Source organism: Hippocampus guttulatus, chromosome 17 (assembly GCF_054856545.1).
Source record: "Hippocampus guttulatus isolate MCC_2025c chromosome 17, RoL_Hgut_1.0, whole genome shotgun sequence".
Lineage (NCBI taxonomy): Eukaryota > Metazoa > Chordata > Actinopteri > Syngnathiformes > Syngnathidae > Hippocampus > Hippocampus guttulatus.
In genome coordinates, this window is record NC_141277.1 from 6,343,208 (window position 1) to 6,357,686 (window position 14,479).

At 44.2% G+C, this 14,479-nt stretch overlaps 2 protein-coding genes across 8 annotated transcripts; both read right to left on the reverse strand.

Annotated features, from left to right (window-relative positions):
* Positions 1-278: 278 nt before the first annotated feature.
* On the reverse strand, positions 279-11,102 carry LOC147191753 (PH and SEC7 domain-containing protein 1). 6 transcript variants are annotated; one of them, XM_086135075.1, is made up of 19 exons: positions 10,841-11,077; positions 9,696-9,838; positions 9,549-9,606; positions 8,172-8,273; positions 6,899-7,322; positions 5,704-5,788; positions 5,352-5,598; positions 4,299-4,772; positions 3,557-3,637; positions 3,368-3,480; positions 3,222-3,280; positions 3,057-3,146; positions 2,931-2,974; positions 2,682-2,842; positions 2,539-2,609; positions 2,156-2,301; positions 1,904-2,075; positions 1,233-1,379; positions 279-1,151 (listed from the first exon to the last, which is right to left on the reverse strand). In XM_086135075.1, exons 5-19 carry the CDS (start codon positions 7,250-7,252, stop codon positions 858-860), a joined length of 2,538 nt encoding a protein of 845 aa, XP_085991201.1. In that variant the 5' UTR covers positions 7,253-7,322; positions 8,172-8,273; positions 9,549-9,606; positions 9,696-9,838; positions 10,841-11,077; the 3' UTR covers positions 279-857. The 6 variants fall into 6 exon arrangements, with proteins under 6 accessions (XP_085991201.1, XP_085991200.1, XP_085991198.1 ...); XM_086135074.1 differs by lacking the exon at positions 8,172-8,273 and having other exon boundaries at positions 11,008-11,102; XM_086135072.1 differs by lacking the exon at positions 8,172-8,273.
* A 228-nt stretch (positions 11,103-11,330) lies between these two features.
* On the reverse strand, positions 11,331-13,903 carry hcar2 (hydroxycarboxylic acid receptor 2-). Of its 2 annotated transcripts, none has more exons than XM_086135541.1 (3): positions 13,414-13,903; positions 12,409-12,977; positions 11,331-12,277 (listed from the first exon to the last, which is right to left on the reverse strand). In XM_086135541.1, exons 2-3 carry the CDS (start codon positions 12,961-12,963, stop codon positions 11,924-11,926), a joined length of 909 nt encoding a protein of 302 aa, XP_085991667.1. In that variant the 5' UTR covers positions 12,964-12,977; positions 13,414-13,903; the 3' UTR covers positions 11,331-11,923. The 2 variants fall into 2 exon arrangements, with proteins under 2 accessions (XP_085991667.1, XP_085991668.1); XM_086135542.1 differs by having other exon boundaries at positions 12,430-12,977; positions 13,414-13,902.
* Positions 13,904-14,479: the final 576 nt, after the last annotated feature.

Consider the following 14,479-nt stretch of genomic DNA (forward strand, 5'->3'; position numbering starts at 1 on the left):
TGAAAATATACGTACTTCGCTCTCCAAGTACTGCAGGATGAGAGACGGCCGCTTATCCTGGCACGGTGGAGCTCGCTGTGTCTCGTCCTTAGAAAAGAGAAACATACGAATTACACCGCTGTTTGTATCGCTCAATATTCAATATTCAAACACACTCACCGGACAAAACATTCGGTACACCTGCGCAGTTCCAAATGTACACATAACAAATGTCAGGTTGAAATTTGTTTAGCCTTGTTTCACTGAAAGCAAATACACACAGAACAAAGGGTGGCATGTTTTGAAGATATTACACAATTTAATTCAGGTGAAAAATTATTGATGAAAAAAAAAAATCAGTCCTTCATTGTATGTCTCTGACACATTTTAAGTGAGAGTCTTTTCAAGCAGATATTATGACATGAGATAATAAAAACTATTTGTTTGGTACCAAAATGAATATTTAAAAACAAACAAAAAAATCTCCAGCACTGGACAGATTGAAAACATTTTAAAATGGACCCTTCATATGAACAAAACCAAAATAAAAACGATAATTATTTAACACAGAAAATAAAGATTGAAAACAAAAGTGCAATCATGACAAACTCCGAACGTCCACTTGAACAACAGCACCACCTAGTGGTCGAGATCCAGGCAGGCCCATTTCAACTATTTCTACAAAGCATCAAAAGTCAATCAATCAGGTCCACACATTTTTGGTTACGAAAGATATGATTCAGGTTTGCGTTTGGGAATCCCTGAGGTAAATTTTTGTCAAAGTGCACGAGGTAAAAAAAACAACAAAAGGATACGAGTAGCCGGGTTTCGGTTTGTACCAGGAATAAACAATTGTCACTAAACTTTCCATTTTGCCGTCATGCGTCCTTATTCAACCGAGGCGCGACTCTCCGGTAAGTCCATCTTTCGGAGACGTTGCGTTTGATTCTGACGGCACTCTGCGGCGCCATTTCAAGGTCGAGGGAGGGGCTGGAGTGGGACTTTGTCAGGCGGCCTACGTCCGCGTCGTCTTCTCCCTCCTCGGCCACCGGGGATGCGCACATGGCTTTGTCGAACAAGCTGAGGACGGAAGCGATGAAAGCGCCGTCGCCCGTCTTCTCGACGCCCTTCCAGGCCTCCAGCACTCGCGTGTAGCTCTGGTAGCGACATATCTGAGGGCGACGGGATGAAAATTGACTGATGGTTCGGAAGCGCCATGTGCTTCTCAAGATGCTGGCCCCTGTTGTCGCTACCTCGTGCTGCAGGTACTCGGCCCTGGTGCGGTGCTCCTCCATTTCCTTGCCTCGAGCCTTCTTGCCCTCCGGTGGGTTCTGTTGGAGATACGACAGGTCCGTCTGGAAGGACTCCAGCATTCCGGCGTGAGACTGAAGCTGGCGTTCCTGCACAGGAAGCAGCAAGAGTACTTGTTATACAAGGCTCAGCGAGAAATAATCTAATTGCGATTTTGTTCCCCCCCCTCAAGAAATAATGAATCTGTATATAATCTTGTTGGTTAGGCTAAAGCTAAAATAAAGGCAATTTTAAAGATTCACCGTCACACTACAGGCTTCAGCAGGACTGCGAGTCTTGAGTAACGCTCTATCCTTATTGGAAGCACATACCTCGGGTCAAAAATTTCTATCATGTCAATAATCGACTGGGTTTGCAACGCATCAATATGTACCGCGTCTTTGGCGATGTTCATTGCGATTTACTCCATGAGTGCCTTCTATTTGGCTACTTTCCAATGACACGGAAAACAATGAGAAAATTATTCCCGTATGTGCTACGTAGAGCTCCTGGAATCAATCTCTACTCTGTTCGCAGCCATGTTGATTGTGAAATGTAGAAGCAGCTACATGAATTAATGGGATTAAATTCATCAATATAATCAATTAATCGCACGGTTGGTACATTAACATACTTTGACTGAGCATAGTACCAAACGTACTAGAGTGTGTGCGGACTGCGAGGCAGGCAGGATGGGCCGACAAAACCTCCGCTGGGAGCCGACGGCGGCGGGGAACGGAGGGGCGGAGTGAAGCGCCGACACCAAGTTAATGCGGCTGATCCACGAGGTCATCTCCATTTTGGATCTATGAAGGGAAAAGGAGTGACGCAGAGTGGTGGTCACGCAACACTGACGCGCCGCCCCCTAAATTCCGGCCAAACTTACGACGCTTGAAATAGGAACACTCTCCAGTCGGCAGTCTGCAAACGGAAGACGTACGGCTTCTTGGTGTAGTCGGCCGCCGGCTCGGCCAGCGAGTGATGGACACTAACCACCTCTTCGTTGCTCTGCTGCTCCCCCCGGCTGTGATCCTGACATCACCCAATGTCAAAATGATAACATGATAAGCTGTCCACTGTAGTAACCGCTGTCCCTGAAATGGTTAACTTAACTCATTCAGTACCAGCCAATTCTAGACCAAGTCTGAAAAGACGTTTAAAAACGTCTTTGGGAGTGAATGAGATAATTATTTGAGTCTTTCAATTAATCGTTTGAGCCCTACATTATAGATAATGCACCATTACAAGCAGCAGATGAACGCTACAAACCTTCTGTAAGTAAAGGACCATTCCCTTCAGCACGCCATAGAAGGTTTTCCAGCGCCTCTTCCCCCAAGGAGCTGACAACACAACGTTAATGCTTCGGTGTGGCTCAAAGTCGGTTCGTAGGGCACTTTAGTGTGTGGACGTACTGCGCTTCCCGTCGATATCGGCGTGGAGCTTCCTCTGGATGAAGCCCTGCTTGACAACGGGGGCCGCCTTGTCGTGAGGGACGTCCTGGAAGGGGTTGCTCTTCGAGCGAAGCGGCGCGTCCACCTCCTCCATCCACACCGAGGTCAGCTCCTGCTCATCACTGGGGAGTCGCCGGTTGAAGATGTGACACAGTATTTATTTGGTTGAGGCAGCATTTTCGGCATCGTTTTTCATGAACAAGGACTCACACGGCCCATCGCAGTGGCTCGCTCTTGATGGAGTTGTAAAGACTCTGTCAGGTGCATTTAAAAAAAAAAAAAAAAAAACATGAACAATACTTTTCAGCTCTAAAAACATTTCAAGTGAGTTCTTACTTTCAGCAGATCCTTGCTGAAGTTTTGTCCGTCGTTCATGCCCTCCAGGTTGGACACGAATCTGGATGAGGACATGGCTTTCCCTACGTTCTGTTAAAACACGAGTCACGGTTGATGAACAGCGCCGCAATTCAGGGGGCCGTTCAGCTCAATCGTGTTGCCCACCTGTCCATGGAGGTCCGTGTTGAGGAGCATCAGAGCACACGTGATAGCAAGCACAGCACCTGAGCGAGGTGGAAAGGCGTGACATTTGAGTGTGCGTTGGGTCTGTAAGGTGAGGTCGGTCAAAAGGAAGTGAGATCGATGCCCACCTGGTGAGGAGAAAGAGTCCGGGTTGCACTGGTGGAAGCGGTCGGCGAAATGCTGGAGCACCCGCTCGCGCTCCTGCGTCTCTCCCAGCAGGATGACCACTTTGAGGAAAGACCTGAAGATGCAAAAAGGAACTACAGACATTTCATCAGGGACTTCGGGAAACTTGGCTCTGCATTCGTAATGCTCACCTCAGGGCTTGATCCAGAGTTTGCCCGGTGAAGTCAAAGAACCTGAGGTACTCCTCCCCAACAGCACGGCTGAAGGAATTGCTACAGAGAAACAACAGGAATGACTTGGTTCATGAATAATGCATTACTTAATATAAATATTGTACACCAGTTGTTCAAAGCTTGGTACACTGCCTCTGGTGGCGTACAAAAAAAAGAAATCACAGAATTAAATCTTACAGTGGTTTGAAGTTGACTTTAAATCGGGACAGTATATTTGTTAAAGGGTACTCATTTTTATCCATCTGAGGAGCGGCCATTTTGCCAAAATTTTGACTGAAAATCTTCATCACCCATTTTCTGAGTTTGGTCAGGGGATGTTCGCAAACTGAGCCCTGAGCAGCCGCGATGTCAAAAAGGTTGGCCCCGGAGATGCGATAAAAATGGGTGGACTCAACCCATACCTTGGAGACTACTGCCATCTAAAGGTATTTCTAGCACACTGCACTTTTCAATACTGTACACTGGTCTTTTTGTATACCTTTAGTAAGGATGTGACAAAAAAAAAAAGATGATTCAAATCGGAAAATCCGTTTTGCTTGAAAAGATGCGAGTGAATCCATTCAAATCGTTCCAATTTAAAATATATATAGTTCGTGTTACAGAAAGAATAATCTTTTCCTGGAGCTATATCTTTGAAAGTAATGACACATTTTACAAGACTGACAAGTTCATTGTGAGAACGTGACGTGTATGTTCTTACTCTTTGTCGAAGTGCTTGACCACATCGACGCGTTGGATCCCATCCAGCTTAAAGAGTCGCTCAGCAAGACGAAACGCCTTCTCCCGGTCCGTATCGCCTCCATTCATGTGAGGTGTTGCCGACTCTGCGGTTCTGCCTGGCTCGCCGTTCGCCACAAGTACCGGCCCGGATCCGTTGAGGGCGATTGCAACCTCCTGAGACTCGTTTGACTTTGGGGCCCGACAGGAAACCTTGAGTAGCAAAGAGGCGACGTCCTTGGCTTGGTTCTGGTGTGTTTTTTCGGAAAGTTGAGGCTGTCCCAGGTGGACCGAGTCGTCACAGTGTTTCGGGGGCAGCCTGTTGTCCTGTGAGAACGTTTGTGGTTTTCCCTCTGAACCATCAGCTGCTGGAACTTTTTGACTTGGGGTTCCTTCAGCAAGTACCTTTAAGGATGGTCCATTATTGTCAGTTTGCTTTGGCAGTTCAGGTGCCTCCCTAAAAAGCACAGATAAAGTGCAATTATTATCACAAAAAAGTGTAATGGCGTCATTTGTAAATAAAAAAAAAAGATACAAATTTGGCCTGTGCTATTCTTCTTCTTCTTATTATTATTATTATTAACATCAATTTTTGAGGTTATTTGTATTTTTTGGGTGGTTGAAGGCGCTACTTAAGAACATGGCTGCAAACAACCAGGAGCTAGTTTACAAAAAGCACAGCAAATGTACAATTTGCCGGCTATATTTTTCAACTTTCCGACTCTTCTCGCGAGTATTTTTTTTTCTTTAAAGCGACGTTAATTCCCAGTAACAAACAGAAGAAAAATTCATCTGAAGCATTTTTCATACTCATAGCACTCACAGGGAGAAAATGGCACCAAACATCAGAAAGACCAGTTGCCCGTTTACATGACACAAAAGCAATCATTGATCTAAAATGGAAACTTTTGACCATCCTTATGTGAAAAAAATATTTTGCCATAGTCGCCTTGTCACGTGAAAAAAAAATGAAAACAAAAATAAAACAGGTTATTTCTCACCCAGCCAGACTAGAAATACAATGAAATATACTCACACATTGTTGGAGACGCATTCATCGAGACGAGACACGTTGCTTGCACTCCCCACTTGGCTTTCATCCGCCATCTTGGGACCTTGAAATGAAGTTTGTGGTCCCGCTGAATGGGCGCGTGCCGTCATCGACACCTTCGCCTCCTCCTCCTCCCGTGGTTCTTTTGTGCGTAAATCCACAGTGGTACTAACCGCATCGGACGTGACGCCGTCTTCCTCCTCTTCCTCTAAGTCAGACTTAAAGGTAACGTCTGTGGGGGGGAAAAAAAAGAGATGCAAATCACTCCCTCACGTCCCACCCAACAAGTCTGATTCAATTTTATTTGCAAGCAAATGAGCCTTTGCGTGATGCGTACCGTTATGACTGGAGCCTAAGAGCCGATGCGGTGAATGTTCCCTTTGTTGTGTCGTCGGCTCCCGTCCCGCTGCGGCATCACATGGCTAAAAATTGCAACACGGGTCATCGATCATGCACAGCATGTGACCGCGGATGCAATATGAGAGGCGGCGAAAACGGGGCTCTTTCCGCTACATCCATCCCGACCGCAAAACTACCTCCACATCCGCATCATGAACGTGGAACAACTAACGTGGAACAACTGAGGGGGTGATGCAAACGATCTCTCTTACATGGCTTTACTTAATTGACGCTTCACGGTACACCTACAGAGCTGGATAATAATGCTTTGCTTTAACAGTCAGAGCGGTATCATGCATGTCGTTGTCCATCACTATTTAAATGACATGTGTTGCCAAATCAAGAAGACCGTAGATTGGTTTGCGGGTGAGTCTTCCAGTAAGAATGAAAGGAGTGTCTCAAGAAGAAGCTTTGTAAGGTCAAGGACTGGCCTGGTCAGTCTCCAGACCTCAACCCAAGAGAAAACCTTAGAGGGAGCGCAAAGTTTGGCATTTCCAAGCGGCAGCCAAGAAACTTGAAGTATGGCCATGGTAACAAGAACTAACATGTAGTTTTGTATTAAATTATTACTCAATAAAATGCAAAATATTTTCTGACTTTTATATTGTGTGTGCGTCTGTGGGGGGGGGGTTTGCGCATGTTTAACTGCGAGTCTATGACCAAATCAGTCAGTAAATACAGCAGTGCATTGCACAAAACATACTAATTGTTGGACGTGTGCATTTAACTCATTCAGTACCAGCCAATTCTGGACCAAGTCTGAAAAGACGTTTAAAAAGGTCTTTGGGAGTGAATGAGTTAAGGGGCGTGGCCTGATGAGTGTTGTCAAGAGGTGGAGTCGGAGTCGCACCGTGTGAGTTTTCTTATTTTATATTGGTGCGTTTGTGTGCGCCATTAAAATGAAGTGTTGAAAGTACATAGTTTCTTTTTTAAACAAATGACAGATTAAAGTAAATTGCAAACAGTCACGTGTTCTGCTTTTTATTCCTATCTGAAGCAATGTTAAGGGACCCCAATTATTATTATTTTTTTTAAAGAGCCAATTAATCAGTTATTGGAATTTGACTCCGCCAAATATCGGAACGGAAACTAGGTCCCAAATGTAACGGAGCAAAAGAGCATCGAGCGCTTACCTTGAAATCATTTCCCGTCAAGTTCACTGATGAGTCAGTGCCATCTCGTTCCTCTTTGCGCTCCACTTCATTTCCATGACAAGGTCCGAGCGGCGATGAAGAAATACCATCCCCAGACTCACGGCCGGTTCTGAAAGACGGCCTCTGCGCAACGCCGTCAGGAATCTCCCACTGCGCTGTGGCGAAGGGAAGTGCGCAAGATGCGACAGTGCTGCAGCTCACGGGTCGCCTCAGCCATATTGTCTCCTCTATTTCACCCTTCGCCTCTCCGTTCAAGTGCTGAAGATCATGAGGACGCCAGGGGTCCAAATCAGTCAAATCCAAGTGCGGGGAGCCCAGGCGGTCCTCCTCCATCGGCGTCTCCCCCCACCCCACCAAGGTCGTTTATTCTTTAGGCTGTAGTGTGTCACTCACAGATCTGCAGCTGAAGGAGAACATGTGACACATGCTGGATGTTGCATCAAACTAAAAATTTGGTTCAAAAGCTTCATCGTGATAAAAATAGGCACGAGGGAGCTCTCAGCAGGAGGGCGTCCATAACGGACAAGTACGTCTATTCACAATGTTGCTGATGAGGAAATAAACATGGGTCTGTGTATCGTTGCCGCTCATGTGACTGGCAGGGCGGTTGCGTAAGTGAGGGAAGCGCACGTCAAACTAAATTGAAACTAATGCGCTTACGTTACACTCGTATTCAGAATTGGATGTTGCAGAATTTGATTATACACCACGGCAGAATACATCAATGAAGATGTGATGGAATTCAACTCCATTTTCACGGCCTTAAAAGAGGCTCTTTTTTTTCCTCCTCACAGTATGAGAGCATTTTTGAGCGTTGTTTCTTTTCAATGCTCCAATTTATGAAAACAAGGACTGTATATTACTTACAGTAAAAATAGTTTGTAACTTTTGGACCCACAATTCAGTCTGTACTTTTTACCTTTTAATTAAGACATCTAATATTACTACCAGTCTTTTTTTTTTTTGCACATATATTTATTCTTCTATTCAAGAAAGAGTTTCACACATGTCATCAAAATGTCCAGCCTGAAAATGCCTTTCAGATTGATGACTTAGCCATCCCTCGGTTTTCCATCAATGCCATTTTTTCCGTCATAAACGCAAACAATTTACCACCTTGCCATGATTTTTTTTCATTTTTTTTTCAGGATGATCCAATCTTAGATTCACGGCCTCAGCTCAGCCTCTTTGCATCCTTACCCTTCCTATCTTTATGACATGAACATGAAAGATTTGTGATAACATATCTTACCTAAAACCATTTTGACATTGGGACACAAATCTCCTTGCACCTTACGTGCAACAACAACTGCCAAACTGCACCTCAATACCAGAAGTCATGACTGTGGAGCCCCTGAAAATAGAGGTCCTCTATATTAAATTTTGTGCAAATTTTACATCATCGCTATTATATAAATAGTATCTGGAGTACCTACCCACACGCCAAGTGTGAAATGCTGCTCCTGTTTCAAATCAGTTCGATATTTTTCTGGATTTCAACGCACTATCTGACCTCAGTCCGAGCCGTGGAGATAAAAGTCAAAGCGGTGGCGCGTGTTGCGGGTTGGTAGCGGAACCGTCTGCGATTTGTTTTGAAACGTCTTGTCACCACAGCGTGCGCTCGTACGGTCGCCGCCACGTGTGTTGTCGCCACAGAAGCAAGGGCATCTCTTGCCAAGGACGTCAACGCAAAAACCGACTGGCGGCCGCCGTTCAATTTCATTCCTCCTGCAGCTTCCCCTTTATGACGCGCCTCCAAACGTCACGCAACCGACATCCGGGTGAAACCTCGACCGCGTTTCCTGTGTGCGCTCATGTCTCACTTCCTGTCAGGGTGCACCAAGTGCTTTTGTTACACCATGCCAATGGTTGAGTCAGAAAAAAGAGAAGTAGTTGCACTTTAAATGTAGTTACAGCTCCTAATTGTCTCCCATAAGGTCAGGAGGAAAAATAAACACATGAATATATATACCTGTGTATATATATATATATATATATATATATATGCATATTTGTATACATCTGAAATGAGGATAGCTAAGAGTGTCGTCTCGTTTCTCCAAAATATTTCTACTTCCTCCCGCCTCGCTCCTCTGTCATTCTGAAATGAGCCACTATACGCGGGATCATGTAAAGTTACACAAGAATATCAAAGATTCTTCTCACTTTCACAGAGGTGTTAATTAAATTTGGTGTTTTGTTTTTATAGTAGTGACAGCGGTGTCGAACTGCACTGTGTCATACTGAGAGCTGTTTCTAATTTTCTGGCCACCTAATTTAGCCGCACCTGTGGTATAAAACATAAGAAACGCCTCGACTGCAAATAATAAGAACACTAAATGTCTTTTCCTGCAAAAACACTTCATGAGAGCTAGTCTGACCAGCTCTGGAAGTTTCTAAGCACAATAGAAGCTTGGGATGACGGTTGACATACAGTACATTCAAGGAGAAGTCCAAATATTTTAACACACTGACAGCATTTTGGAAAACAAAAGAGGAACAACGGACACAACGAAAGTGGTCTCTATTGTATTCTTAACTATTATTACTCGTGTAACAATAGCCAGGAAACATCTCATGGAGCAGATTTTTTTTTTTTTTGGGGGGGGGGGGGTAAAGTGTGACTTACCACCCGGCGGGTCCATAAAAGCAGCATCATATGATCACCTGGCTTGTGAGCTTTTCATCTAGTGGGAGGAGAGAAGACGAACAGACATGGCTTCTTACATGCTTTCACAGCGCAAGAACACAAAATAAGTTTTTTTTTTTCTATTACCTGCTGGGACCCACAAACTAGCTGCACGGCCACTCTATGCTCCAAGCAGCATGTCAGCAGGGTGATGTCGCTCGCACGTGGCCCTCTCTTAGGGTTTCCTTTGCAGCCAGATGAGATCTCTTGTTTTGTCGCTGCAGATATGGCTGCCAGAAGTGGGGGGTTGAGGTGGAAAGAGAAGAGCGAGGAGGAGGGTGAAAGTTGCAAAGAGGAAGAAACGGTTGGTTGTGATTGGCAAATGACTTGGGCGAAAAGACACCTGAGAGGTTCAGTATACACCCACGGGGCCTGGAGGCATGCACACCCGCGCACACATACACACACACACACCATTTATAAGAACACACGCGAGCACACACGTCAGGTGAGGGGAGTGGCTCATCTTCATTCCTTCAAACAACACTTGTTGTATTCAAGATGTAGCAAAACCAGAAGGCGTCTGTCCAGATTCAAAGTGACAATGGAAACAGTCTTACCAGTCACCTACATGAGTGTTTGCATGATAAATCAATGAAGCCCTCAATATTTTGGGTATATTTTTTAAGTGCAAACCTACCACTGGCACCATAAAAACAATAAAACAAACAATCACGCAACTACTTCTCTTAGGAACAATAAAAAGATTAGTTTAACATCACAAAATGCTGAACAACTATTTTGGCGGGGCGGGGGGGGGGGGGGGGGTCGGCAGACAGATAGCTGGACTGCGAGATGGACCGACAGATACATAAACAAACAAACAATGAAACAGACAGAAAGACGGATAGATATGCCTCGGCAGCAAAATGTACACAGTGACTCGTAATAATAATAAATTAGTTCAACGCGAGCTTGTTTAACTGTGTCTGGACAGGTGTTTTTAAATTTAACACGCATCAATATCACGCCTTTAGTATGACATAAACACTATTTAACTACCCTTTTGACCACTCCCGATATTTCCGTTTGGGGTTAGACTTCCTCAAGGTCGATAATAGACTTCATTTTTTACATCACTAACATCACATTTAGGGACATTATGTAATTAATACAATTTCTTTACCGGTACAAGTGATAACATAGGCACATTCCAAAAGTGACCATACTTCATTCCTTAGCATCAGCATCATTAGCATGATTAGCATCGATATTAAAAATATTAGCATTACCTAGCATTTACGTGGGCATTATTGCGTTTGGAGTGATCTTAGCCGTCGGCTTCTGAGGTTACGTTGTAATGTCGAGAACGGCGACGTACATGAGCGATACTGTGGAACACAATTTTTCAATCTGAACAACGATTTGCAACATGCTTTTCATTAGTGGTGTGTGTCACCATAAAAAATGTTAGCATCTACGACGTGGCAACAGTCTGGTCGTTCTCCGTCGAAGCCTCTAGGGGGGTGCGCTGGAGCTTCGCAATGGCTCGAGAGCTGCCGAACTGAACCCGCCTGGTCTGCGTTGCGTCACTTTGGCGCGACCTTGACTCATTATTTTCGGCCCGAATTTTCATGAAGCAAAATTTAAATTTATTTTTACACAAAAATCACAAAAAAGTATTAATATTGCTTACATTGCTTTATTGTAGTGCAATGTTTGAGATGGATTTGTATTGTAACGTGTTTTTCCAAAAACTGGAATGTCACACGAAATATACACTTTGACATGTTGTAGTTAAGTTTATTAAACATAGTTAAATATCAGCATTCAAAATGGACTGTCAAACAAAGGCAACGGTTTCAAGTGTGAGTTAGGGTTTTGTTGGCTTTCATCCTTTCTCCCTACTTTTTATACTTCCCCTCCCTCTATCATCATCCTTCCTGTTTAGAATCAAGGTCTGCCATCCTCTCCTCATTGTTCCCTTCCATCATCCTTCCTTCTTTTCTTTCATGTCACCCTTGTACGCTTCATACCTTCTTTACTGCCTTTCATACGTTCTTGTTTCTCTCGATCCATCCTTCCTAAATACCTTGCATACTTTCTTACTCCTATCATTCTTCCTTCTTTCCCCTCTTTGATACCAGCCCTCCTTAATTTGAAAAGTGTACAGCCAACCTACTTTTGGCCCACGCTATTATAGAATTTTGACTATTACCTCTCGGCAAGATTGAAAAAAAAAACATTCTGCTTTTTTGTAATTATTGTACAGGGTATTTTTTAATTAACCAAATTGTATATGCAGTAAATCCACTAAAACATACTGTTGACTTTTTTCGGGCAGCTGTCTCCCAACTATTTTCATACTGTAGAAGCTATTGGAGGGGTGTGGCATTGGCCTGGTAGCAGCCTGGACATCCCACTTTCTCCTTAGACAAGTAAAGCATGGGCTGGATGCTACTACTGAAGTCCATCAGACCAAAGGCGACGTAATGGATGTAACAGCGGAAGACGTTGGGCGAGAAGTAGTGCTGAAAGGGGAAGAGCGCCACCGGCGGGAAATAGTTGAAGACGATGATGGCGAGGATTATGAACACCATCTTGGAGGCTCGCTTCTTCACCGGGTGCATTTCGTCCCGGCCGGGCCCGGACTTGCGCAGCACTAACAGGATGGCGATGTTGCAGAACACCATGAAAGCAAAGGTGACCAGGATCATGGCGGTGAAGACCTTCTCCAAATGGACGATGGGGCCCGCGTGAATTAAGAAAAAAAAAATCATTAATTCAGCAAATTTCCCACTTGGGGATCAACAAAGAATATTTCACACATATACATATATACGTACATACACACACACACTTCAATAGTGTTATGCAAGACCTTCTCGAAGTTGACGATGTGACCCACACACTTGGCGGCGGCATGAGCCAGAGTGACGAGCCACACCAGTATGGCCAGGCCGGCCCGGTGGTGGCGGTCCTTGAGCTTGGTGAAGGTGACAGGGTGCACCACGGCCACATAGCGGTCCAGGCAAATGCAGGAGAGGAAGAGCGGCGATGAGTCTTTCATCCCATAGAAGAAGCGCAGCACGGACCAGGTGCTGCTGGTGGTGAGGAACACAATGTTGGCCAGCTCCAACGGCGGGATGAGACAGAAAAGCACATCCAGGACGGCTAGTTGCAGGATGAAGATGTCCGACGTGGATGAATCGCCCTTGTTTTTGCGGATGAGCCACAGGACCATGATATTTGCAGGGATTCCCAGGAACATGTTGATGAACTGCAGGCCCAGGTACCAGATGAGCACAGCCGGCATATCGCGGCAGCCCTCGTATACCGTGTGCTCCCTCGGTGAGGCGTTAAAGGGCTGCTGAGAGATGAACAGCTCCGACGAGTTGAGGAAGCGGAAATCCATGGCGAGGGGTAGGGCTGGGCAATGATATGAAAAATAATAATAACAGCTACTTTGATGTACAGTATATTGAAATCACGATGAATAAGCTCGATGAGTCAATGATTTGTATTTATTCAACGACCAAAACTCAACTATAAATGCAACTTGAAAGAACATTCAGAAAGTAAATTAGTAGCCATAATAATAATAAGATAACATTTTTGTCTCACAATTGAGAAATTCGCAATCTACAGCAGCAAAATTTGGAGGGAAGTAGAAAAAAAAACTAAGTATTTGCATGCACAAAATAACTTTTAAAAATGTACTGTACGCAGTACAGAATGCAATATAAAATAATAACATAGAAAAATAAAATAATAGCAATCTCTTACGTGGTCTAGTTAAGAGCAGCATGATCGATACTGGTAGGTATGTGTGTGTGTGTATATATATATATATATATAAACTTACCTCTAATTAATGTTGTAATAGAGCGATCCCTTCCGCGCCTCGCTGCTCCACCGACAAATGCTCAGCTTCCTCTTTAAAGTTTGTCAAACCGTGTGAACATGTGCAATCGCAGTTTTTATAGTAGTCGTCGGTAGCTGGCGCTTTGTGACTTGTTCGCGATACATGTCTGACGCATCATCAGCCAATAAACCAGTGGCAATATGCGAGGGCGGAACGCTCATTATTAAAATATAACTGGACTCGCACTGTATGATCACACACTTTGTGATCGTTGTCACTGACACCCGATTAGGAGTGTGAAAAAAAAAGTGTCAAATTTTCCACTGAGTGATATGAGGAGGAAGTATTCAGAAAATTACGAGAAAATAGACCGACAGTAAAATTATTTCATGAAAAAAAAAAACACGACAAATATACGCTACAAATCAAAATGCACCTAAATGAGTTAAAGGACTTAGCAACATTCCGTTACAAATGCAAAAGAAAAAAAATCCACTTACCAATTCAATGAGTTGGCAAATCAAACTGAGGCTTCTGTATCCTAAACTTGAGCCTCAACAAATGAAGTCCAACACTTTAAGGATCCTATTCCCATCCCGTCATCGAATCAGAAACCTGCCAACATGTCTCTTTAGGGGCCCTTGCAAAGAAATACACACACACAAAACATCAACACTAGTTCAAAACAATGACACTTGAGTGAAAGTGTGTGAAAAATTAGTCATTAAAAAAAAAATTTTGAGTGGTGAGGTTTGGTGAGGCGCTTAAGGTCCGCGTGGCCGACGTGTCGTGGCAAGCCGCCATCCATTCGACACCGATTGGCAATGATGCAACCAAGCAATGCGAGGCCTGACGGAAAATTGACGGCGGTAAACAACTGATGCAACCGTGCATGAACTCGCTCGTGATTCAATTCACTGTAACACTTTGGTGAGTGTTACCCCGGGCTGACGTGTTTGATTTAGATTTTTAATGGTCGCCGAACAGCAGGATGCTCATGGGATGATCTTGTCTGGAAATTTATGCCACCGCCCCCCTCACACATTTAAAAAAAAATTAAAAATCT